We start from the raw sequence: 24,585 nt of genomic DNA, 5'->3' as shown, positions 1-24,585 counted from the left end.
CAAGAGTTCAGCGTCATAGGCGGAAATGCTAACCACTGCGCAACGGCCTCCAGGCCTCCAGGAATTCTACAACAATGTTGCTTTAAATGTCTCTCCATCCTATCCTCCCGCCTTATAACTGTCGGGATGCTCATAAATTAACAGTGGAAGACACTTAGGTTCTATCATTCTATCTTCCGAGGTTCAGCTCACCAATGCTAGCACTTAAATATCAATGCCGGCACTTGAGTTCAATTTTTTCAAGCGCTTTGACAAAAAATCGACTTAAGCTCGTTGATCACTCCATAATTTTAGATTCAGATACCAAATTCCAAGGTCATTGTGATTGGAACGACCTATAGCACCATGAATATCTGTAAGCCCCGCTGCCAGCGCGAGAAATTTAGCCTCCATCTGAGGTATTCGACCAGCTAGCGGCTAATGTTACTGTTAATTATGTCTCGGAATTCTTACTCAGCAATACGAACATCTAAAGAAGATGGTATTTCACTGAAACGAAACTCTGGCATTTTCTGTTTGATATATGCATGTGTGTCTGGCAACCTCGCAACTGAGGTACTTTCTAATTGAGACCAAACGACTAGCAGCCCCGGTTGCTAATCGCTTCTGTATAAGACCTTAGGTCCCTGCATGGGATAACTATGAGCATATGACAGGCTGAAGCTTTTAGCTCCAATTTATACTATAACGTTAGCTGGAAGCTTCCAGGTTGCGTATAGTGGAATGCACCATAAGGAGTAGCTGCAACTGCAATCAGCGGTATCGAGTGGAAAGTCTCTGTGAGAGGTTGGGTTACATCGGCTTTTGCTTAAATACTGAGTGCAAGAGCTTGATGAGGATGGCCAACCTCACATACAAATGTGGCTACAACAACAAAAACAGTTCTTAGGTCCATTGTGTTCGCTATAGAAGGTAGAAAAGAAAATAAAAAACGGGGAAACACAGTTAGACACACCGCGGTGTAAGACAGTAAAACACAATCCCATGGCAGCCGGTTGTACGTACCGGATTAACCTGATGGAATGCTTCATCGGCAAGGACTGCCTCCTCAGTGTACAACACACTGCTACAACAACAACCTTAAAAACGGCCGAAAAGTTTAAGACAAAGCACATCACAAAATGGCACACTAGGTGGACCGGCAAAAAATTCTCACCGGTGAGATCATGGTCATGTCAGCCAATTCAGGCCTCTAAAGAACACCAGAATCCAATCACGAAAAGTGGTGATCACTAACCTGTACACAACCGTTTCCGTCTCCTCCCCGTCATCGTCACATCCTGCAAAAAAGAAATTGCAGTGACCAGTCAGGACTCTTATCAGAAGTTCGAAGTCATGCTTCCTCAGCTCCAGCATAAGTGTCGCCCTGTTCCGAGAATTATTCGGCCACAGGGCCTTTGCTATTGTGCAACCCACAACACCAGCCCACGCCTCATTCGCGCGATCATTGTGGAAGGGCTCCCAGTTTGAGAAGCACGATCTGCGCCAATCAGCGATTCATTCCTGGCCAGCTAGTCGGCCCCTTCGTTCCGCACCATCCCCTGAAAATCCGGGGTCCAGCAGAGCCTAACACCTTTTCTGGGATTCAGAAACTATGATTCCAAATGAAATGAGTGGTTGGCAGTTATCTATCCCTACGTGTAGTAGTTTGTATCTATGAGAAGTGCATAGAAGGCAGTTATTATATTGCTGTTTGCATCTATGAGAAGTGCATAAGAGGCAGTTATTATATTGCTGTTGTTTTTACAGTATGATGTGACTTCATCTATAATTCGTTTGCTGGGTTCTAGACACAAGAACTCTTCGTCTGCGTGTTTAAAGGAATAGAGTACGATAGACGGGATTACATTGAGGCGACTTCATCTGTCAGAATTTCTCTGGTTTACGTGCAAGGTTAACCTCGTCAGGTGTTATGGCCTTTATCTCTTAGAACGGCTTTACTTCTGCAGCTGTTTACCATTTTCGCTACCGTATCCTCTAAAGTTTCTCTCTTGCAGTGCTGAACCTTTCGCTCTAGAACGTGTAGGAGTTCTCTGCGCTACATTACCTCGCAAATGTCGCCAGCACTACGAGGATATAATCATGGCTAAATATTTCTTTTTTTTTTTGCTATTTGCCTGAAGTTATTTGACTCTAGGCGTTCAGTGTCAAATGCGAACATGCTAACCTCTGCACAGTGACCTCCTCTACAGGGTCATCTTTATAATCAAAATAGGATTTGTTGTTAATTTAGCTTTTACTTTGATCAATTCTACGCTTATGAAGCCAACCCAGAGGGAAGTGTGTATAAGATATGCTCCAGCAGAATACTTGAATGTGAAATTACCAGCATTGTAGAAAGACTGTAATATTCCCATTAATCCCATATAGACCCTTGGAGTAGTTTTGTTTACCCACATCATACAAATAGCCTACATCATATTTAAAATGATCGGCCAATCCTAGATACCATTGGGTAAGTAATTGCGGATTTTTCATATAGTCGGCGTTGACAAATTTTTTTACAGCTTGTGACTCTGTAATTGCGTTCTTTCTTCTGTCAGTTATCAGCTGTTACTTTTAGCTTGCTTTAGAAAAAAAGTGTAAAAAAAGTATATTTGATTAAAGTTCATTCTAAGTTTTATTAAAAATGCATTTACTTTCTTTTAAAAAATCCGCAATTACTTTTTGGGCAACCCAATATTTTTTATATGATCGACCCCATTTAAATCCCTTGAACACTATATAATCTTATATTGGCATTACCATAAGTCCATGGTGGAGGGTATAATAAATTTGACCTTGCCACACTATGAGTGGCTATCAATTGTTTTGTTGTTTTTACTCACTTTACATAGATAAAATTCTGTAAGGCATTTTCAAACTCAATGTTGGCGTGAATATTGGCATCTACGGATTCATCGGGAAAGACAGATCCTCCTTTTTGTTTGGGACATTTACAATCTGGAGGTGGTGGTTTGGCGTTCTCAGATGTAGTAGCCGTTGGAATGGACTTATCGATTTTTATAGAGGCCACCTTTAATGCTGCAAAACACAAAAAGGTAATGGACGCCGTATTAATATAATCATCATCGTCATTGCAGAGATAGAATTCTTTGAGTATGGTTTTGTCCATTTGCTCTACTTATATCAAAATATGTTATCATACTTACGATCTTTGCAATAGTTGCGGGATTCAACATGGTTAACACGACCTTCGTATGTAGCTCGTATTCTGTATTTAATTAATTTGCCATTTGGGGACGTAGGAGGTTGCCATTTCATTACAATCTGTGAACTGGAGTTCGCATAAGCATGCAGATAGTTGACTTTCGAGGGTTGGGCTGATTTTGTGGTGAAATGAATTATTTGACTTTGGGCATTATGCCGTTCCGTTGAAATGGTCATCGTTTTTACGTAGAATGCATAACGTGTATAGGGGCTGAGGCCGGTGAAAAAGTGATAGTCTGCCTTTGAAGGATCACTGATCAGCCAACTGTTTGGGCAGGAAGGCAAATAAATGTTAAAAATATGCTGGTGTTGGATTTAAGACATATGTATGTTGTACGAACCTATCATCGCACGGTCGATATCCATATTTTGTGGCATTCCCATAGGGGTCCTCCATGTGCAGAAATTGATAGCCAATAAAGGTGCGTTCATCTGGATATGTTATGGGATTGGTGATGTTAACACGAGCAACAGTTGCGAGTACCTTACTTATGATTACATTCAGTTCCGTCGTATTACCTTCATTGAGACAAACAATAAACATACAAATATTTGTTTTATTACGAAACAATGCCCACAGTGTTTGAGATGAGATCTGCCCACTTTACTCACATGAACCCTTGGAACCATTTGAATCTTCGGCGACTTCCGTATTATTGAATTGTGTTTGGTTCCGCAACGATGGCAATAAAGCATGGATTTCATCCAGACAAAGCTTGGGATTGAAGTGAAAGTAGACAGTACCGTTTTCTATTTGCACCGTTTGATTTTCATTCCATATCTTCTCTAGATCCGTATTTTCCAAAACATATAAAGCATATCTTCATCATAGAAAGAAGTTAAAGTAAAGAATGATAGCAGCATTTATAATGATTAATACTCGACTGACTTACTTTCCATCAAACACTCTCTTTCCCTGTATAGTTTTTAAGTTTTTTAAGAATCTAAGATCCGACAGACCGAAGGTACCCTGGATTTTTAAAAAATCTCGTATGACTCTGATCTTTTCCAATCCTTTTTCAAGTTCGTTACGTATTTGACCTGAAAAAATTGAGAAAATAAGGAATAACATTCCATAAAAAAGCTTCGAAGACAGCGATGGAGACACTCACATACATTTACATGTGTAAGTGTGCCCGTTGCTACTCCAAAGCCTTGATCTCATTTGAATTCTACTTACTTGCTCTTTTTATGATTATGGTCAAATCGCCTTCAATAATATGGCAACCAGTAAATTCTTTGGCTCTAGCCGCACCATCTATTAGACCCCCCGGACATCGCTTAATACATTCCCCAATACAAGGTAGGCAAGTCCGATTTACTTTATAATGATTCTCTGGACATTTCATAGTACAATTTCCATTGAACGACACCAGAGTGTTTGGACTATTATCTTCAAATACTGAACCCAGCCGTAGACATTCCTCTTGAGGTAGACATCGGCGATCCATAAACTATTAACAACATAAATGAGTCCAATAGACATGAACAGGAAATAATTTCATTACTTACATATAACAGGCCTTCGGGACATTTATCCACACATGTGTCATTCATTGCATATTTACTGCAAACTAAACACTCGTTTACATCGTTCGGAGAACATCCACCCAAACATTTTTCATTACAGCAGGTATGTTCATTGAGGCAGTTGTGGCGACATCTTTCGGGGCAAACTGAATTAAGAAGAAAATAAAGTTAAATCGTAAGCGGAAGTATTGAATAGCATAGGTAGATAAGTTTACGGTTAAAAACAGACAGAGAGGTTAAATGTTTATCAAGTCTCAATCCTTCATCTATTCAAATCACCAAGATTAAGCATCCTCAGGTATACTTCTCTCATATCAATGAGTTGTGTCCGATTCAAGTTTTAGCCCAATTTGCAACGACGAATCCTATCACGCCCCAATCAATCTCAATCCCCTGGCAGCCCGTTCTGTGGATTGAATTGACCCGTTCTCAGATTGCGTATAGTGGGATGCTCCGTAGGACTAGCTACAACCGCAGTCGCGAAAAATCGGAGGCATCGAGGCCTGGGGTCTCTTGCTTCGATACTAAGTGCCTGTGATATTCGCTATGACATGGTGATTTGTTGGCGCCTTTATATAACCAACGACCATCATGTTCCCATGGCGTTCGGTACTATGGATCCGAACGAGCTTGTCGACGGGAATCGTTACCATCACATGCAAATATGTGATTACAACAACAACATTGTTGTTTTACGTTTTTGGCTTGGGAGGGTCGCATACCCGACTGCTTACTCCTTATACTTCTGGTCTCTGTTTACTTGAACGAATCCCACACCATGGTTCTGTTCTGTTCACCCAGAAATGTCTAAATAAAATCAACGCTTTACTGATGCATGGAGTGGGTGTATTACCGGACGTGCTCTGGTCTATAAGCAACGTCATCAGCAGTGTACAGACAACAAGCGTTGTTACATTGCATTGTATTTGCAATTTTAGATTTCTTTAATCAGAAGAATATATTTGGTAGATGCGATCATCTGCAACTTGCAACGTTGTCACGGAGATTCTGGACGACCTGTGGTGACAGGGTGGAGTTGAAGATGTCAGTGATATTATCCCACAATTGCGAGAAGATATGGGATTATGGGTGAAAAATTCATTTCGTGCCTGGATTTCCTCCACACACTGGGGCCTCTGGTCATTCTGTGAATGCGCCAGGTAGCTCAAAGATGAGCTTTTCGTGATGACAATGAACACCATACATATTGGAGCTCAAACCCATCCCATGTCGGGCCTCTTCTGGCGAATTGGATTGATGCTATGCCGTGTGGCAGTATAATTAGTACTTGACTGACAGAGGGCTCGATTATGAAGATTGTGACCAGAGGGACACCGAAACCAGGGGTTTTATCACATATCTAGTGCCTCTTGACTATCAATGCGATTCTCAGGTTCTTCGAAGAGGACAGATTGAAGATGGTTGCCTATGTGGATGACGTCACAATTTTTGCTGGCGCCAAGTTCAGCTGGAGAAGGAACGTTGAGGAGAGTCAAACGTGGGCTAAATGCGTCCTACTCATATTACATATTCGATAGACAGAAGTTGGGGACTTAGACTAGGGGCGGCCTACTGAATGTACGCCGCTGTGGTTCGGCCGATTCTCACCTATGGGTTGCTGATGGGACACCGGGTCCTGAAGAGGGTGAGACAGGGGACCGATCGCGGCAATAATGGACTCAAATGAAAGGTATTCGGGAGTACAGTATGAATGTGATATTAAAAATTGGGTTCAAGTTTCAGGTGCCCGCCCGAGCCCAAAACTGCCCCAAAAGTACCGCCCAAAATTTAATATGGGACTCAAATAAAAGGTATTCGGCTGTAGAGCGCGAATATGGTTTTAACATTGGAGCCTGATACATAGGGGGCCGCCCAAAGCCCAAAACCGATCCAAATAGACGTATTGGACGATCATGTCAATATGGGACTCAAATGAAACGTTTTTAGGAGTAGATTACGAGTATGACATTAAAAATGAGGTGCAATTAATTAAATAACCATTGGCCACCTTGTTCCCGCGACGATCGGTTCCTTGGACCGGAACGAGCTTGCTCATACATGAAAATGTGGCTACAACAACACGAACCCCCGTTTTCACCTTCACCACACTTTAAATTATAGTAAAGGGTGATTTTTTTGAGGTTAGGATTTTCATGCATTAGTATTTGACAGATCACGTGGGATTTCAGACATGGTGTCAAAGAGAAAGATGCTCAGTATGCTTTGACATTTCATCATGAATAGACTTACTAACGAGCAACGCTTGCAAATCATTGAATTTTATTACGAAAATCAGTGTTCGGTTCGAAATGTGTTCATTCACCGTTCAGCGATGAGGCTCATTTCTGGTTGAATGGCTACGTAAATAAGCAAAATTGCCGCATTTGGAGTGAAGAGCAACCAGAAGCCGTTCAAGAACTGCCCATGCATCCCGAAAAATGCACTGTTTGGTGTGGTTTGTATGCTGGTGGAATCATTGGACCGTATTTTTTCAAAGATGCTGTTGGACGCAACGTTACGGTGAATGAACACATTTCGAACCGAACACTGATTTTGGTAATAAAATTCAATGATTTGCAAGCGTTGCTCGTTAGTAAGTCTATTCATGATGAAATGTCAAAGCATACTGAGCATCTTTCTCTTTGACACCATGTCTGAAATCCCGCGTGATCTGTCAAATACTAATGCATGAAAATCCTAACCTCAAAAAAATCACCCTTTATAAACATATGGTTGACGTGTTATTTATTGTTGTCCAGAGCATCTGTTCACCCGAGTGGCTATTGTTAAGGCGAAGGTTAAGCACTTACAACATTTTTGGGAACAAATAGTCATATAGACCCAATTTCGATCTAAATTTTATGTCTTTTTTTTTACTTACTTGTTTGGCAGTGTTTACTATTCCAACAATTTCTACGGCCATGGTGAGGTTTGCAATTCAGATCGTTTGGACTAATTGATGAAACATCCCATTGGTCACCAGGACAAGAGGGACATTCAATAGGATCGCGATTATTCTAAAAATAAATATAAATATATAAATAATAAACGTTCATTAGAGATCATATATCAAAACCAGTGAGGTTGAAATAAAATACTTACGTCAACATAAATTTCCGAAGAATTTGAACGAACAATTTGTGTCCAATCGATTGTTTTTACAAAACACAACATAACATTTCTATCGATGCGCACACCAGATCCAATCATGGTCAATTTCGGTAAAGCCAATTCTTCTAGGTGTGAATTCAAATAGACCAACAAACCGTAGCCTTCGAAATTTGTACGGCCACGTATAATACGTAAATTCGGAAAGATTTGTCCCAAAGATCGAAGATAATACACTTGATAGACAATTATAAAATCGGTAACTTCGGTTAGCAAGGGAAACGTCTCAGTGTAATCTTCAAATGAGCCACAATTTATGAGATTTATCAGCAAAAATCCTTCAATGACGGTACAATTGGCCAGTTGTTTCATTTCACTTGGACTATTGCGTATGTCAAGTGATTTGCAAACTGAAAAAAAAAGAAAATAATGTTGTTATTTATTTGGTGTTGGTGTTTGACCAAACATATGGTCAATATTTAATGTAAATAAAATAAAAAATGCTGCAAAATATTTCTTTCGACTGCAAAATTATTCAGAGTTCTGGAAGTAGGTGGCCCAGCATATATTCTGTCACCGGGCTACAATCACTTGGTACTAAGAGACTTTAATGTTCGCCATGAGCTTAGTCATTCTTTCTAAGCTAATGACCAGAGGGGCAAAGCGTTTCCATTGCGTAACCCCTTAGTTAGAACATCACCTTTGACAAACCATTCGACTTTATAACCTCTGAATGCCAAACGATCTTCAATCAGAAGAAAGATGATTATAGAGAATACGGCAAACTTTCGCTTCAGTGAACTCCCACCTCACTCAGATGTTCATGTTGCTGGGAGAAAATTTCCAGATATCGTTTTAATCCTAGTGACCCTAGAATTTGAAATCTGAATATAGAAAATAATGAGTTGGTCAGCGAACATAAGCGCAACTAATGCGACAGAACGAAGGGCTAACATAGCTAAATCCATGCCGACTGTATAATAGCCTACACCTGCCCTATAAGTACAATGTGGGAGCTATATCCAATTCTGAACCAATTTTGATGGACCTTGGCGAGCAAATATGTTCAAACTGTAATAACTATGGTTGACAAATGACAACATTAATGCAAATTACCCAAAATCGGACGAACATATATATGGGAGCTATATATAATTCTGAAACGATTTCGAGAAAACTTTTCAGATAATGTGATAGTCATCGTTGAAAGCGTTGTGCAAAATTTTGGCAAGATTGATCAAACAATGAGCTTGCAGTGGCTCAAGGAGTGAAAATCGGGCGATATATTTATATGAGAGCTATATCTAAATAATAACCGATTTCTATGAAATTCAACATTAATGTCGAGAATCATAAGAAAATCCTTCCTGCCGAATTTCGAGAGAATCGGTAAACAAAAGACCATTTTATTGTAATATTACTGCAAATCGGACAAACATATATATGGGAGCTATATCTAAATCTGAACTGATTTCTAGCAAACTTTATAGATATTGTGGAAGTCGTCGAGGAAATTGTTGTACACAGTTTTGGGAAGATTGGTAAATAAATGCGCTAGCAAAGCCTCTAGGAATGAAAATCGGGCTATATCTAAATCTGAAGCTATTTTCATGAAATTCGCCAGTAAAGTCGAGAGTCATAAGAAATCCCTCGAGGGTCAAAACAAAATTTCGAGAAAATCGGTTAACAAATGACCTTTTCATTGAAGTTTTACTGAAAATCGGACGAACATATATATGGAGCGATATCCAAATCTAAACAGATTTTTTCCAATTTCAATAGGCTTCGTCTCTAGACCGAAAAACAAGCCTGTACCAAATTTTAAGACAATCGGATAAAAACTGCGACCTGTACTTTGTACACAAATTAACATGGACAGACGGTCATAGCTAAATCGAATCAGAAAGTGATTCTGGGATAGGATATCTGGGTTAGGCAATTGAAACTACACCATCCTTCGAGTAAGAACTTATTCGGAATTCTGACCCAGGTTTTGTAATATTGGTAATGTTTCAACTTTGCATATAAGTATTGTTCTTGTAGCAACATTTACATGATGTCCGTGAAGATAAAGTTAACTTTAACTAGTAGAGACACAAACCAATTCAATTTTCAGCGTAATGTTAACACGTTAACATAGCTCTGTTATGAAGTTAACAGCAAATATTTAATAATAAAAAAACGATTTGAGCTCCAAATTCCGCAAAAAAAACAATAAAACCCCAAAATATTGGGTTGCCCAAAAAGTAATTGCGGATTTTTCATATAGTCGGCGTTGACAAATTTTTTCACCCAATGGGCAACCCAATATATCACAAACGCTTCAAATTTCCCGTTTTCACCATCAGAGAAATTTCACTTTAGAGAAAGATGAGCCCACTGTGGCGGACTGAAAAATAGTGCGTCATTCACCGCTGGGGAATATATTATATGGACCAAGGGCTTTCTATAAATGCTTCAAATATGTTTACGTTTTTTTATACCCACCACCGAAGGATTAGGGAAATATTCATTTTGTCATTTCCTTTGCAACACATCGACATCGATTTCCGACCCTATAAGGTATATATATATATATTTTTGATCAGCGTAAAAATCTAAGACGATCTAGCCACGTCCGTCCGTCTGTCTGTTGAAATCACGCTACACTCTTTACAAATAAAGATATTGTGCTGAAACTTTGCACAGATTCTTTTTTTGTCCGTAAGCAGTTTGAGTTCGAAGATGGGCTATATCGGACTATATCTTGATTTAGGCCCCATATAGACCGATCCGACGATTTATCTTAGCCCCATAAAAGCCACATTTATTATCCGATTTTGCTGCAATTTGAAACCGTGAGTTGTGTTAGGCCCTTCGACATCGTTCTTCACTTTGGCTCAGATCGGACCAGATTTGGATATAGCTGCCATATAGACCGATCTCGCTATTTAAGGTCTTGGGCCCATAAAAGGTGCATTAATTGTCCAATTTCGCCGAAATTTCGGACAGTGAGTTAAATTAGGCCCCTCGATATATTCCTGGAATATGGCACAGATAGGTTTAGATATGGATATAGCTGCTATATAGACAGATCTCTCGATTTAAAGTCTTGGGCCCATAAAAGGCGCATTAATTGTCCAATTTCGCCGAAATTTGGGACATTGAGTTATGTTAGGCCCTTCAAAATTCTTCTTTAATTTGACTCAGATCGGTCCAGACTGGATATAGCTGCCATATATACCGATCTCTCGATTTAAGATCTTGGGCCCATAAAAGGCGCATTAATTGTCCAATTTCACCAAGATTTGGGACATTGAGTTGTGTAAGGTCCTTCGACATCTCCCTTGAATTTGGCTCAGATCGGTCCAGACTGGATATAGCTGCCATATAGAAAGATCTCTCGATAAAAGGTTTTTGGCCCATAAAAGGCGCATTTTTTGTCCCATTTCACCAAAATTTGGTACATTGAGTTGTGTTAGGCCCTTCAACATTCTTTTTAAATTTGGCTCACATCGGTTCAGATTTGGATATAGCGGCCATATAGACTGATCTCTCGATATAAGGTTTTTGGCCCATAAATGGCGCATTTTTTGTCCGCTTTCGCCAAAATTTGGGACAGTGAGTTACGTTAGGCCCTTAGACATCCCCCTTGAATTTGGCCCAGATCGGTTCAGATTTGCATATAGCTGTCATATAGACCGATCTCTTGATTTAAAGTCTTGGCCCCATAAAGGGCGCATTTATAATCCGATTTCGCTGAAATTTGACACAGTGACTTATGTTAGGCTTTTCGACATCCGTGTCGTATATGGTTCAGATTGGTCTATATTCGGATATGGCTACCACAAAGACCAATATTATGTTCTACAAAATTTGGTCCAAATCGAACCATATTTCGATGAAGCTGCCCCCATAGCATTAATTATGCATTTTTTCCCGGTCCTAGCTGGTGGGTATCCAAAGTTCGGCCCGACCGAACTTAACGCCTTTTAACTCGTTTCTTCTTTTTTATTTAGTTGGGAACTATAATATTTTCTCATATTTAATGAATGAAAAACAAACAAAAGCGTGCTAAGTTCGACCGGTCCGAATCTTATACACCCTCCACCATGGATCGCATTTGTCGAGTTCTTTTCCCGGCATCTCTTCTTAGGCGAAAAAAGGATATAAGAAAAGATTTACTCTGCTATTAGAGCGATATCAAGATATGGTCCGGTTTGGACCACAATTAAATTATATGTTGGAGACCTGTGTAAAATGTCAGCCAATTCGAATAAGAATTACGCCCTTTGGGGGCTCAAGAAGTAAAATAGAGAGATCGATTTATATGGGAGCTGTATTCGGCTATAGACCGATTCAGACCATAATAAACACGTATGTTGATGGTGATGAGAGAATCCGTCTCACAAAATTTCAGGCAAATCGGATAATAATTGCGACCTCTAGAGGCTCAAGAAGTAAAAATCCCAGATCGGTTTATATGGGAGCTATATCAGGTTATGAAACGATTTGAACCTTATTTGACATAGTTGGTTGTTGAAAGTAACAATAAAAAACGTCTTGCAAAATTTCAGCCAAATCGGATAGGAATTACGCCCTCTAGAAGCTCTAGAAGTCAAGTCCCCAGATCTGTTTATATGACAGCTATATCAGGTTATGAACTGATTTGGACCATACTTGGCACAGTTGTTGGATATCGTGCAAAATTTCATTCCAATCTGATAAGAATTGCGCCCTCTAGAGGCTCAAGAAGTCAAGACCCAAGATCGGTTTATATGGCAGCTATATCAGGTTATGGACCGATTTGAACCATACTTGGCACAGTTGTTGGATATCATAACAAAACACGTCGTGCAAAATTTCATCCCAATCGGAGAAGAATTGCGCTCTCTAGAGGCTCAAGAAGTCAAGACCCAAGATCGGATTATATGGCAGCTATATCAAAACATGGACCGATATGGCCCATTTACAATACCAACCGACCTACACTAATAAGAAGTATTTGTGGAAAATTTCAAGCGGCTAGCTTTACTCCTTCGGAAGTTAGCGTGCTTTCGACAGACAGACGGACGGACGGACATGGCTAGATCGACATAAAATTTCACAACGTTCAAGAATATATATACTTTATGGGGTCTCAGACGAATATTTCGAGTAGTTACAACAGAATGACGAAATTAGTATACCCCCCATCCTATGGTGGAGGGTATAAAAATGACTGGCGGGGATACCGCGGTATTTTCGGTGCTTAAAAAGCATCAAAATTATCATCTCTGATTGGAGACATCTCTGATTTGACGTTGCGCTGAACACTAGGCGATCTGGTTCTCTTTGTTTTTGTCTTGTGCGTTGGTAATGCCTTTCTTGGAGATCCCTCAATTGCTAGGAAAATATATAGGATTATGGGTAAACACTTGTTTGACTGTTTGACTATGGGAGCTCCTCTCTAGTTCCCTTTGTTTTGGCTTGTGCGTTGGTAATACCATTGCTATTTCTGTGTAGAAAATTCCAGATTGTGTAAGTGATAATTTAAACTCATGTTGTCACCACACAACAAATTCCCAAAAAGAAAACAACAAAACTTTGCTACCCATTTTCACAAATAAATTTAATACAGGATATTACAAATCATTTAATTGATTCACACGCCTTTCGACATGCATAATAAACCAATTTATTATACAATATATGCATTTGCCACAAAACGTTGGCTACTGCGTTTATCTTTCAATATGTCAACAATGACATTTTATTCCTAACGGCATTATGTGTCTATGGTGTATTAGAGTGGCTCTCCTATAGATTGACACTGATGACGACGATGATGAAGACGAATGTGGTGGCATTGTCGAACTTTGTTCTAGTACACTCACCTACGCATTTTGAGGTAGAAAATTCTGTGTTGTTATATTTTAGAAAACTAGAGGCAATATAATACTATAATCGATGTTTTTTGTACCTAACATATATGTACAAGTCGCCTCGTTCTCAAGCACGCGGGCAGGCCGAAAGCGGCAGACAACAATCTGCCATTGAGGTTTTTGCGTGTGGTGTTTGGCTTTGTTGGACACACATAACAGCAACTAATTGATTATGTATGGCGTGTGTTTCATTTGTCTTGCTTAATGAATAATTAACAGCTCAATTTTGTTTATCAATTAAACACTTTTGTTGTTTGGCACCCCCGCAAGGATCTCAACATGAATGATTACAACAAGCAATATCATTTATGGATACATATGCTAGTTTTTAAATTACAATACATTGATATGAAGAAAGAAAAAAAAAGAAACTAAACTAAACATCTGAAAGGATTATGGATCCTTAATATTAAATTAAACAAGAAAAAACTGCATTTAGTTTGGCTGTATATCTCCTTCATATATGGGGAATACATTAAAAAATGGACCTATGAAGATGTAAAAGGGGCTAATGCAGCTTACCATTCCGCATGACATCGAAATTGTATGAATTATAAGTTCTTAGTGTTGTCAAGAGATACAATCGGGATTTCGTTTCGAGATAAGCTTATTGATCACATTTTATGCAATGGAAAAATGAAAGTCATATGCGGGAGATACACCACATCAACTACGATTTGACACGTTTCGACTCTTGCTAAGCCGGGCTATCATCAGAAATCTTTAGGTTCTGGGCGGCTTCAAAGGTCGTACATTGGTAGATTGTATTTCTGTGTTGTATTCACTGAAATGAATACAACACTAACCAAGTTCGACACTTTTTCTCACTAGCTGCATCTTTCCAATGCATGTGTTTGTTGTAGTGATGGATTTTATTTTTGTCTATACACCTACAATTGCTTCCAGGGTATACACATAGTCTAGTGCATCGTTTGGAAGTGGTGTTTATGGCTCGGAACGCTAAGACGACTATATGGAAATCGTACTCGTAATTGAGACTATGAGTACTAGACACCAATGTAAATGCGCCTTAAAAAACTCACCTTTCCGAACTTTATCGAAATCGTATGACAAAAACTTTCTGTGGTCTCAAAAAATAAAATCCGAAGATTCTAAGAGATAAAGGAGCAAACCGTTCTCAATAATTCTAGAGATTAGTATTCATGCGGGCTATATTTAAAAGTGGACGTATATTTAAAAGTGGATGGAGCAAGCATAGATGTTAAAGGGATTTGTACGTAACAACTAAACATTTAAAACCATGAGCAAGAGAGGGCTAAAAGCCAAAAGAGATTTCAGAGACGAAAAAACGTGCTTTTAGTCGTTATTCATTGCCTCCTCACAAAACCATTCAAGACCCCCATCGTTAGTTTCATCAGCCTTGAGGAAAGCACCACCCTCCTACGTGATCAGATTGACCAAAGGCTCAACCTATAGCATCAAATCACTCTCTATTCGTATGGCCATCAGCGATCCATTTCTGGCCCGTCAGTATCCTCTTTTCCCGCCATCTCTTGAAGGCCTGGGAACAAGCAAAGCCTGATAGCCTTCTCCGTTATCCGAAGATGCTCCTTGCACCTCATAGCCAATATAAAGCTCACATGGCGCTGAAGACTATGGTGTCCCGCTTAACTGCCCACATACATTGTGACAGTTTGACCGGGATGCTGTTCCTGCATCAAAAGCGCTTACAACCTCCAAGATTACAAAGACATCCGTTTCAATGATGATCCAACTCTCAAGAACCCTATTCCCTTTTTTCTAAAAACTCAATAAAAACCTCCGTTTGAAAAACCCTACAACACTTAAAAACAATATACGATTCCCTTATTTCTAGCAACTCAATAACGACTCTTGGCCCCGTGCATGTACCGAAGGTCTAAACTTTGTAATCAAGAATTACGCCCACATACTTAACCTCCCGAGGGAGCGACAAGTTTCCAAGGCACACCAGAAAACACTATGAGCATCACACAGTCTGGAGCTTTGAGCTCGAATCTGTATGGTGTTCTTCGTTATCACAAGAAGCTTAGCTGAGAGCTACCGTGCGCGTCCACAGGTTGCGGATAGTGGAATACTTCATTTGGAGTAGCTGCAATTGCAGTCGCGGACAATCAGCGGTATCGATTGGAGGGTCTCAGTGAGAGGACGGGTGTCACCGGCTCTTGTTTAAATACTGAGTGGCTATGATGCTCGATACGACAAAGCGAGATATTGACGCCTTGAAATAACCAATGGCCATCCCGTTCCCACGGCGATCGGTCCTTTGGACCGGAACGAGTTTGACGAGGATCACTACCTGCATATTCAATGTGGCTACAACAACATAAAGCGCCTATTGTACCAAGATAGACGCACGCCATCAGCAATCCATTTCTGGCCCGTCAGTATACTCTTTTTCCGCCAACAACATAATGCGCCTATTGTACCAAGATAGACGCACGCCATCAGCAATCCATTTCTGGCCCGTCAATATCCTCTTTTCCCGCCATCTCTTAAAAGCCTGGGAACAAGCAAAGCCTGATAGCCTTCTTCGTTGTTGTGGTCGAAGCTACATTTTCATGTTGAGGTGGCGATCCTCGTCAAGCTCCTGTAGGTGAGCAAGCTCGTTCCGGTCCAAAGGACCTATCGCCGCGGAAATAATGTGGCTATTGGTTATATAAAGCCCATCTCTGTGATCCGAAGATGCTCCTTACATCTCATAGTCAGTATAAAGCCCACATGGCGCTGAAAACCATGGTGTCCCCCATAACTGCCCACATACATCGTGACAGTCCGACCGGGACGCTGTTCCTGCATCAAAAGCGCTTACAACCTCCAAGATCGCAAAGACATCCGCTTTAATAACGCTGCAACTCTCCAGAACACTATTCGATTCCCTTAATTCTAAAACTCAATAAAGTCTCTTGACCGAGTACCTGCAGCAGCTAACCTGGATCCTGACTACGGTGTCCCACTTGAGTACCTACGTACATGGTGACAATCCGACCGGGATGTCGTTCCTACATCGAAATCGTTTGTAGCCTTCAAGATCGCAAAGGCCTCCGTTTGAAAGACGCTGCAACACTTCAAAAAATTCGTTATACGATTCCCGTATTTTTAAAAACTCAATAACGACTCTTGACCCAGTGCATGTACCGAAGGTCTTAAAACGTACGAAATACCCAATGATCAAGAAGGTCGTCAAAACAAAGCCATTATCACATCATGAAGGGCACTGTCAACTGACCAAGCTATAGTGTAACGATGCTGACAACTGCTTACCTATGTCTCTCTACAGTCTTCAAGATGAAAGATAAGGCACTAATTGGCCTGTAGTCCTTGAACAGAGTGTGGCACAATTTCCCGCGTTAGGGATGAAATCTAATAGCGGAAGCTATCGAGTCGACACACAGCTCCAAAAAGTATATCGAGTAGCCGATTATCATAAGGTCTCTGTGTAACTGAGCAAGTAATATGCCCTATGGTCCAGTTGACTTGAAGGGTTCATATCAATTAACGCCTACATAACCCCTGTTATCACAATGCCTCATTGTACGATCATGGCATCAGGTTCCCAACCGGCCATTGATGACATTTGTGATAGGTTAAACATCTACCTCAACGGATTTAACGACCTTATTTCTACTTTTGACCTTATCGCAAATTGCTGTGGCATGGCTCATTATTCACCCCACCCGTATTTGTAGTGAACAATGTGGCTGAAGATTTGGTGACAGATATTTTCAAATCTCTTGCAACAAAATAAGCGACAAGTTCGTTGAGGTAGATGTTTATCCTACCGCAGATGTCAATAATGGCTGGGGGCCATGATCATACAATAGTCCGCATATGATACGATCTCTATACCGTCTGGAGGAGGTGGAATGGAGGATGGGTAAAGTTTAAGCAGTGTTGGAGATAATACCACGCTTTGAGGAAATCCCTGTTTCACTCTACGGTGTTTCAACTTCTTGTCCCTAATTTCCAAAAATGGCTGGCGACCACACAAATAATTCGCGACCCAACGTTTCAGACCGTGTAGGCGATGTCCTCAAATATAGTTTGGCATGGTTATCATGTCGAATGCTTTCGTTAGGTCCAAAGTCTAACCGATATGGCAAGGCGAATTATTGCCGCCTTTAATGGCAATAGTGATGCCAATGGGCATCACGTTATCATCAATCCCATGAGAGCCGGTTGTACGTACCGGATTGACCTGATGGATTCCGCCTCACTGTACAATACACTGCTACAACAACATTTTTATTATCGCCATCACGTTCACATAATCAACGACCGCAACCTATGGGCATGAACGACCTTGCTCAGTTATGTGGCTGCATGCCGTTTGAACCCAGGAACACAAATATGAAGTTTGTTATTAGTTGACAATGGTTGTCGTGGAAGGAACAAATCAGTCTCAACAAACCCGAATAAAGTAATGAAATCAAAAGCATATTTGTAGATCGTTTTCAGATCTTAATGTGACCCTTTGTCAAGCTTAAATCTTATCATTATACAAAGATTAACTCACCTGTTTCTCTCCGTCCTAGGCGTACCTCAGTTCTAGGTGGCTCCACGGATAATGAAGATTCGGTTGATCTTGAAAACGATTTAATGGAATTTTCCAACGACGTTTCCATAGTCAATGTCGTTGCTTCCGACGATGAGAGAAAAAACAAGCATAGCAATGATAAGGTCATAACAATTCTATTCCAATCTGAAACGCTGGATAGCAGATGTATGCGCCGACGTCGTCGCTGGTGGCAATTGATCTTCCGTTGTTTTTCAATTCGAGGATTATTAGTATGGTGGACATGTGATATAATGGATCCTTGACTACTTCTACTACTGCTACTATTGACATTGGTTTCTAGCAATGTTGACATCAGGGTAAAAAGAATTTTAAAAATCATACAAAATAGCTGTAGTATTTGTGGAAAATTTCGAAATCGCCTTTGTGGTTGCCTGCATGTGAAGGGGGGTGGTGGCGATTCATAAAAATTTGCAGTTTGATTCATGCTGGATGACAATGGGCATAACGTTGGCGAGCTACTACAAGCAAATTGTGGAGTTGGTTCTGCATTTGCTTGGATGCGAGAATCACTTGTTGCCGCATCTGCTGCCGCACACATCTTCGTTTGCTCTGTGACGGAGGAAGCTGATGTTGTATTATGGAAGCGGCGGCAAAAGCAGCACCAATTTCTGGAAGGAGTTGAGTTATTGTAATTGGTTAAAAAGCAGGAACGGTAAAGCATTCTTGAGTTTTGTTGGTAGTGTTGTTGGTATTCAGTTTGAGCTTCATTTGATCCTTTGTTGTTGCCAATGTTTGCGTCATTAGTTACATCACTTAAAATATAATAGGAATTCCTGGACGGAGACCATAGTTCATGCTTGCCAAAAGTTTCCGGTGTTTTAATTGTTCCAGCTAATCTAGTGGAACATCTACATGAACAACTGCGATGATGGTGGTGGTGGTGGTAGCGATGGTGATTCTCGGTTATTGTTGTTGTTGCTACTGCTGCTGCTGATGCTGCTGTTGGTACATGCTGTCGATTCGATGTGTTACAATTGAGCGTAGGAGGAAGCGAATTTTTAACACTGATGCGTAATGGTTTAGGATGGTATAGCTCATCATCATCTTGACCACCAATCGTATGACAATGATGACAGTGATGAGAAAGTGACTGCTGTTGTAGTTGTTGTTCCTGCTGTGGACTTTGCAATACTTTGCTATTTTTGTTATTGACAGAAACACGAAAACAACTTACAGCTGTGTTGTCACTGTTATTGCAATTGTTGTTGGTATTGTTACTGTAGTATGATGACGTAGGTGTAGACGTCATCGGTGGCGTTTTTGTGTTTAATAATGGTGTTGATGTTTGTAATAGTTGTTGTTGTGATGTTGTTGCCGTTTCTATTACCATTGAGGACACCCTTGCTCTATTCCCCAAGGCTATGGCATCATCTTTTACTTCCTGTAATGCATTGCGTTTGTATAAATACATTTTCCGCTTCTTGGCCATTAGGTTATTGTTGCTGTTGTTGTTATTTGTAAGATAATTAGCATCTCTTCTATTGTACTGATCAGTAGTGATAAAGGTCATCGTTGTCACTCTATATCGCCAGTTTTAGTTTGTAATATCTGCAAGTAGACATAAAAATAAAAATGAAATTTTTAACCAAAATTTGTATTGGAGAAAAAAACTAAGCAGAGCAATGTAGCTAGGAAAGACATAGCATGTAAATATAAATACTTACCATAGAGGGGTGATAAATTTACTTTAAACCTTGCTAAACAAATAGCAATATGTTGTGATAAACAATTTCAAAGAACTAAACTGCAACAAAATGCAAAATTACAAAAACCCACCAAATTAACTAGGAGATTTTATCAATTTCCTAAATCATTAAAGAGTGAAAGAGAGGGAGAGAGCTGCCAGTGATATCAATTAAATGCTTTAGTGGTGAAATAAACAAAACAGCTGATCGATGTAACTCACAGTTTCTCACCTTTGTTTAAGGGTAGATTAAACTACATGACTGAACAAATATTTGCAAGCCTTAAGGATTCGAAATGGAAACTTGAATTTGATATAAATGTATGTATGAACATGTGTATATGTTTTAATTATTTATTTTCTCATTTTTGTAATTTAGAGACACACGGCTTTAAATTGAAATAGAAAAACGATTAGGACTTTTTATAATAAATTTTAATACCTGTTAAAACTTTTAAAATTTCATATGGTTAATTACCACTGAAAAAGTAGGAAAATACCCAAAAATTTAACCGTCTTAGAAAAACTGTGGAAATTAGTTTATAATAAAATCTTAAAAAATGAACGTAATTTTTTTTTAAATTTTTTTTTTGCTATGGAAAGATACATTTTCTGCTCGGCGCCAAAAGAAACAACCGTTCAATACCATAAACGAGTCGGAGCTGAGATTGACTTTCGGAGTAAGAAAAACAGAAATTAAAAAAATTCTAATTGAAAATTGTATAGTTTGAGACAAGCAGCGCTGTTTTAAAAAAGTCCATTATTAAAGTCCGTCCCGGCCCGCGATAACTATGAACATTGCACAAGCTTAGCTGGGAGCTACCGGACGTCCAAAGTTTGCGGATTGTGGAATGCTCCATATGGAGTAGCTGCAACTGCAGTCGATGACAATCAGCGGTAATGAGTGGAGATTCTCAGTGAGAACCCGGGTGGCACCGGCTCTTGATTAAATACAGAGTGCCTATGATACGACAAGGCGAGATATTGGCGCCCTTAAATAACCAATGGCCATGATGTTCCGGCGGTGATCGGTCGAATAGACCGGAATGAGCTTGCTCGAAAATAAAAGCTTGACGAGGATTGCCACCTCTACATGCAAATGTGACTACAACAACAACACATTACAGTCCGTTTCATTTTTGACCAAACACTACAAAAGTTTCAACATTGTATTAAATTAGTACTATACAGTACAAATTACGTATCGCTGGTGGAAATTGATCTCCCGTTGTTTTTCAATTCGTGGTGGACATGTGATATAATGGATCCTTGACTACTACTACTACTTCTACTACTGCTACTATTGACGTTGGATTCTAGCAATGTTGACATCAGGGTAAAAAGAATTTTAAAAATCATACCAAATAGCTGTAATATTTGTGGAAAATTTCGAAATCGCCTTTGTGGTTGCCTGCATGTGAAGGGGAGCGGCGGCGATTCATAAAAATTTGCAATTTGATTCATGCTGGATGACAATGGGCATAACGTTGGCGAGCTACTACAAGCAAATTGTGGAGTTGGTTCTGCATTTGCTTGGATGCGTGAATCACTTGTTGCCGCATTTGCTGCCGCACACATCTTCGTTTGCTCTGTGACGGAGGAAGCTGATGTTATATTATGGAAGCAGCGGCAAAAGCAGCACCAATTTCTGGAAGGAACACATTACAGTCCGTTTCATTTTTGACAATACAGTACAAAAGTTTCAACATCGTATTAAATTAGTACTATACAGTACAAATTACGTGTTTCCGCCAGTAACTGCATGGCATAGATAGCTAAACAGCGCTGCTTAAAACTAAAAACAAAACACGGTCTCTAGGATCGCATCCTTGAGGGAAAATCTTAAACATTTTTAAAGATCTTTACCCTCGTTCAGAAAGACGAACGACGTTTTAATAACGGATCAACAGACCAGCTGCTAAAGTGGCTAACGGCATTAAGAAGATACGCCCCAGATTATGTTTATCACATGGAGCTTTAGTCTAGACCAGCCTAGATTGAAAAAATCTATTTTTTTCTTTACGCCTTTCTCCGATTAACGTTAGGCCAGAGAGTTCCCTCAATGCAGCATCGTCTTATATTGTAGATAACAACCTCACCAACGCATTTATAATAGTAATCGCTTCTACTAATCGGTGACCGATTATCTTGAGGAGGATAAAACCTGCCTGGAATATTTTCATTTTCCAGAATGTCATTATGTCCTATCATATCATGACATAACTTTCCCAATCCCCAGAATTTCAATTTTGATTATATAAGCGCCGTCATATTGTCCATACGAAACCTAAGTTTCGAGGGTGGTAGACTCCTTCCCAGGATTTCAATTTCGGTTATAGTAATGGCACAAATCTCTGTGTGAAAGACAGCTTACTCGTCCGACAATCTCAGCGACATGCCGTTAGCAAGTACATCGGAGTAGATCCCCCATCCCATTCCTCTCTATTACTTGTTGCCATCAGAATTATTAGAACCGACAATTCTGGCAATCCGGTAGTTTCACTAGGTCGATAAATGTCAAGTATGCAAGATTGATGAAAAGCTCGCTGGCCAAGGGCAAGCTTTTTCTCCCATATATGTACATCCGCCTTTTCATTTTGTACGGGAACAAAAGTCAGCTCTAGGAATCTAAGCATTTCGCGGTACTTCGGAATCGCTGTTCCCTAATTTAAGGCCTTAATTGCCACCATAAGCTGCCTGAAAGATCGACCACAGACCTCTGCCTAAAAGATCGTTGACTTTTTCGTACTCTCAGCAACATACCGATATCAAGTACACAGCAGTGCATCCCCAATCCCATCCCTATTTCTATGTTGGATCCATTACTGAAGACTGAATTCGATGTGTGCTTTAAAATAGCATCCGCCGCCCGATCTTCTTCAATGGAAAAGTGAATTCTTAAGATCTTACCTTGGTGCCGGTAACTCCGAGACTCTTCTCAGCCTTCTCTCCGCATCTATAAAATCCATAATGGAACTGTGGACGTACCCATTCTCCTTCTACATATCAAGCTCCCACAGCCTGAGCGCTGCATATTCAGCATAATTTTCAAGTCTGCCTGAGGTGTGGAGTTCAATGCTCCAGTAATTCTGACGCAGGCCTGCATTTGGACCTTCCCTAACTCCCTAGTACAAATCCTCCCATTAACAGCCTTCCACCCAGTGCCCCATATTACAGCACTGGTCTCGTAAATTAGAAGAAGCCGATAAGGCTCTATGGTTTTTTTCAAATCGCGAATGCGGCATTTCTCATGTGTCAGAAACATGCATCTTTACTCCGTAATGTCACGCCGTTGCAATTTTACCGTTGGAAACTCTATAAACGCTACATTTTGAGTTACCATATGGCAACACTAGGGCGATACGAGTTGATGTTGTTTACATCGTCAGTTTAGCCAGGGATGCCAACAATTTTCAGGAAAAAGTATAACAAAAGTAGTAAAAAGGGTAAAAAAAGAATAAAATTTTGTGTAAAAAGGTTATAATAGCACCAAATTCGAATTTTGAACATTTTGCAAATAGTTTTAAAGTATGTCCGTGAAGATAAATTTGAATATAACTTAGCCAAGACACAAACCTGACATTTTAACAGAGCTATGTTAAGTGATAAACAGAGCACTGTTAACTAATTTTCTTTTGTATTTTAAATAAAAAAAATCATTTTTACCATTTTCTCACCAAATATTTTCTAAAATCACTTGCTAAAGAATTTATCTACAACTATAAAATGCTTAATAATAGCTAAACCCTCAAACCTCTATGCCAACAATATTTTTTGAAGACCTATATGACCCATTTTTAAAATGGCAATGCAGTGCACTCGTCATAGATAGGTGATACAAACTAATACCAGAATTAGCCCCTACCAAGACCTATTAGAATCAGAAGTCCCCATATTCAAATTGTATTTCAGATCGGAGATATTTCGCCCCAAAAGTTATATTTGAATTTAACATAATGACCCACTGTGCTGGACTGGTCATAGATAGGTGATACAAACTAATACCAGAATTAGCCCCTACCAAGAGCTAATAGAATCAGAAGTCCCCATATTCAAATTGTATTTCAGATCGGAGATATTTCGCCCCTATGATGAATTCAAATATAACTTTTGGGGTGAAATATCTCCGATCTGAAATACAATTTGAATATGGGGACTTCTGATTCTAATAGCTCTTGGTAGGGGCTAATTCTGGTATTAGTTTGTATCACCTATTTGAATTTAACATAATGACCCACTGTGCTGGACTGGTCATAGATAGGTGATACAAACTAATACCAGAATTAGCCCCTACCAAGAGCTAATAGAATCAGAAGTCCCCATATTCAAATTGTATTTCAGATCGGAGATATTTGGCCCCAAAAGTTATATTTGAATTTAACATAATGACCCACTGTGCTGGACTGGTCATAGATAGGTGATACAAACTAATACCAGAATTAGCCCCTACCAAGAGCTATTAGAATCAGAAGTTCCCATATTCAAATTGTATTTCAGATCGGAGATATTTCACCCCAAAAGTTATATTTGAATTTTACCATAATGGCCCACTGTGCTGGACTGGTCATAGA

General features: G+C 39.8%; 1 protein-coding gene across 7 annotated transcripts in view; it reads right to left on the bottom strand.

Annotated features, from left to right (window-relative positions):
- Window positions 1-24,585, bottom strand: part of LOC106084784 (insulin-like receptor) — a 105,695-nt gene that overhangs the window by 5,678 nt on the left and 75,432 nt on the right. For 6 of the 7 annotated variants that reach the window (XM_059362999.1, XM_059362998.1, XM_059363000.1 and 3 more), the window contains 10 exons: window positions 18,268-19,878; window positions 7,843-8,258; window positions 7,622-7,757; window positions 4,723-4,886; window positions 4,391-4,664; window positions 4,104-4,251; window positions 3,823-4,031; window positions 3,552-3,729; window positions 3,153-3,475; window positions 2,829-3,024 (listed from right to left, as the gene is read on the bottom strand). In XM_059362999.1, the coding sequence (XP_059218982.1) occupies window positions 2,829-3,024; window positions 3,153-3,475; window positions 3,552-3,729; window positions 3,823-4,031; window positions 4,104-4,251; window positions 4,391-4,664; window positions 4,723-4,886; window positions 7,622-7,757; window positions 7,843-8,258; window positions 18,268-19,840 (3,617 nt within the window). In that variant the 5' untranslated portion in view covers window positions 19,841-19,878. Of the gene's footprint in view, window positions 1-2,828; window positions 3,025-3,152; window positions 3,476-3,551; window positions 3,730-3,822; window positions 4,032-4,103; window positions 4,252-4,390; window positions 4,665-4,722; window positions 4,887-7,621; window positions 7,758-7,842; window positions 8,259-18,267; window positions 19,879-22,924; window positions 22,997-24,585 lie in introns of those variants that run through there. The other variant, XM_013248702.2, reaches the window with a different exon arrangement.

This window comes from Stomoxys calcitrans, chromosome 2, assembly GCF_963082655.1.
Source record: "Stomoxys calcitrans chromosome 2, idStoCalc2.1, whole genome shotgun sequence".
NCBI classification, from domain to species: Eukaryota; Metazoa; Arthropoda; class Insecta; order Diptera; family Muscidae; genus Stomoxys; species Stomoxys calcitrans.
The sequence above is the reverse complement of the archived record's forward strand: the minus strand, read 5'-3'. Positions and strand labels throughout refer to the sequence as shown.